We start from the raw sequence: 1,165 nt of genomic DNA on the forward strand, positions 1-1,165 counted from the left end.
GGGGCCGTGTCACGCCGGGCCCGCCGCCCCCCGCCGCAGCCCCCGGCCCGGCCCGAGCCGCGGCTCTTACCGCCAGGTCGGGGCTGTGCGAGTCCCGCTGGGACACGGCGCGGATGACCCCAGCCCGCCAGCGCCCGCTCTCCGGCGGTTCCTCGCCGCCGAGGCACAGGAACCGCTTCCCCACCAGCTCCGGCCGCGTCTCCACCGCCATGGCCGCCGCCGCGCAGGCACCGCACCAGCCGCCGAGCCCGCTGCTCTAGGGGCCGCGCATGGCGGGCGTGGGGCGGGGACGGGCGCGGGGCTCTCGGGCTCACAGCGGCGGGAGGGTCGGAGCCCCTCGGCCGCGCCGCCGCCGCCACAGCCCGACACAAACAGCGAGCGAGGGGCGGGGGCGGGCCGGGGGTGCGCGCTCCCTCCCTCCCTCACCTCCTCCCTCCCTCTCTCCCGCGCGCGCCCGCCCGCCGCGCTGCGGCCCCGACCACTCCGCCCACGCAGCCCCACTGCCATGGCGACCGACGCCGCGCGACGTCTCCCTCCGCCAGGCAGCGCGGGGCAGCGGCCGCAGCGCGGCAAAGAGTCCGCGGCCGCTGGGCTGGCACCGCGACCCCGCGGGGCTCGTCCCGTCGCCCCCTGCCCAGCCCCGGCCGGGGCAACACGGCCCTCACCTGCCGCCCCCCGAGAGCAGCCCCGCGGTGATCTGACACTGGCGGGTACCCGCGCCCTGCCTCCGGTGCCAGGGCGGGAGCTCGGGCTCGGCCTCCCGGGGTGCTCCCCTCGGTGGAAGAAGCGGCTGTCCGTCCGCCGCGGGCTCGCCCACGCCCTGCTCATTAATGTACAGAAATGTGCGAAGGCGGGGTGCCAGGAAGACGGAACCAGGCTCTTCCCGGTGGCGCGAGGGAATGGGACACAAAGCAACAGGCAAGGTGTTGCTGTGATGTACTGGAAGTTCCACCAGAAGAAGAGAAAGAACTTCTTCACTGTGCCAATGACACTGGAAGAGATTGTCCAGAGAGTCTGCCTCGCTGGAGATACTCTAGAGCTGTCTGGACATTCCCTGTGCCATGTCGTCTAGGACAGCCGTGCCAAGCAGGGAGGTTGGACCAGGTGCTCTCCTGTGGTCCATTCCATCCTGACCCACTCTGTGATTCTGTGAGAGGCCAGGCTG

The 1,165-nt window shown here is 72.8% G+C and overlaps 1 protein-coding gene across 3 annotated transcripts in view; it reads right to left on the reverse strand.

The window, feature by feature from the left end:
* The window catches only part of JMJD1C (jumonji domain containing 1C), a 159,893-nt gene extending 159,482 nt beyond the window's left edge, over positions 1-411 (reverse strand). For 2 of the 3 annotated variants that reach the window (XM_039719721.1, XM_039719725.1), the window contains exon 1: positions 71-411. In XM_039719721.1, the coding sequence (XP_039575655.1) occupies positions 71-211 (141 nt within the window). In that variant the 5' untranslated portion in view covers positions 212-411. The remainder of the gene's footprint in view (positions 1-70) is intronic. The other variant, XM_039719722.1, reaches the window with a different exon arrangement.
* Between the last annotated feature and the right edge of the window lie 754 nt (positions 412-1,165).

Source organism: Passer montanus, unplaced genomic scaffold, assembly GCF_014805655.1.
Source record: "Passer montanus isolate IOZ18808 unplaced genomic scaffold, ASM1480565v1 scaffold42, whole genome shotgun sequence".
NCBI lineage: Eukaryota > Metazoa > Chordata > Aves > Passeriformes > Passeridae > Passer > Passer montanus.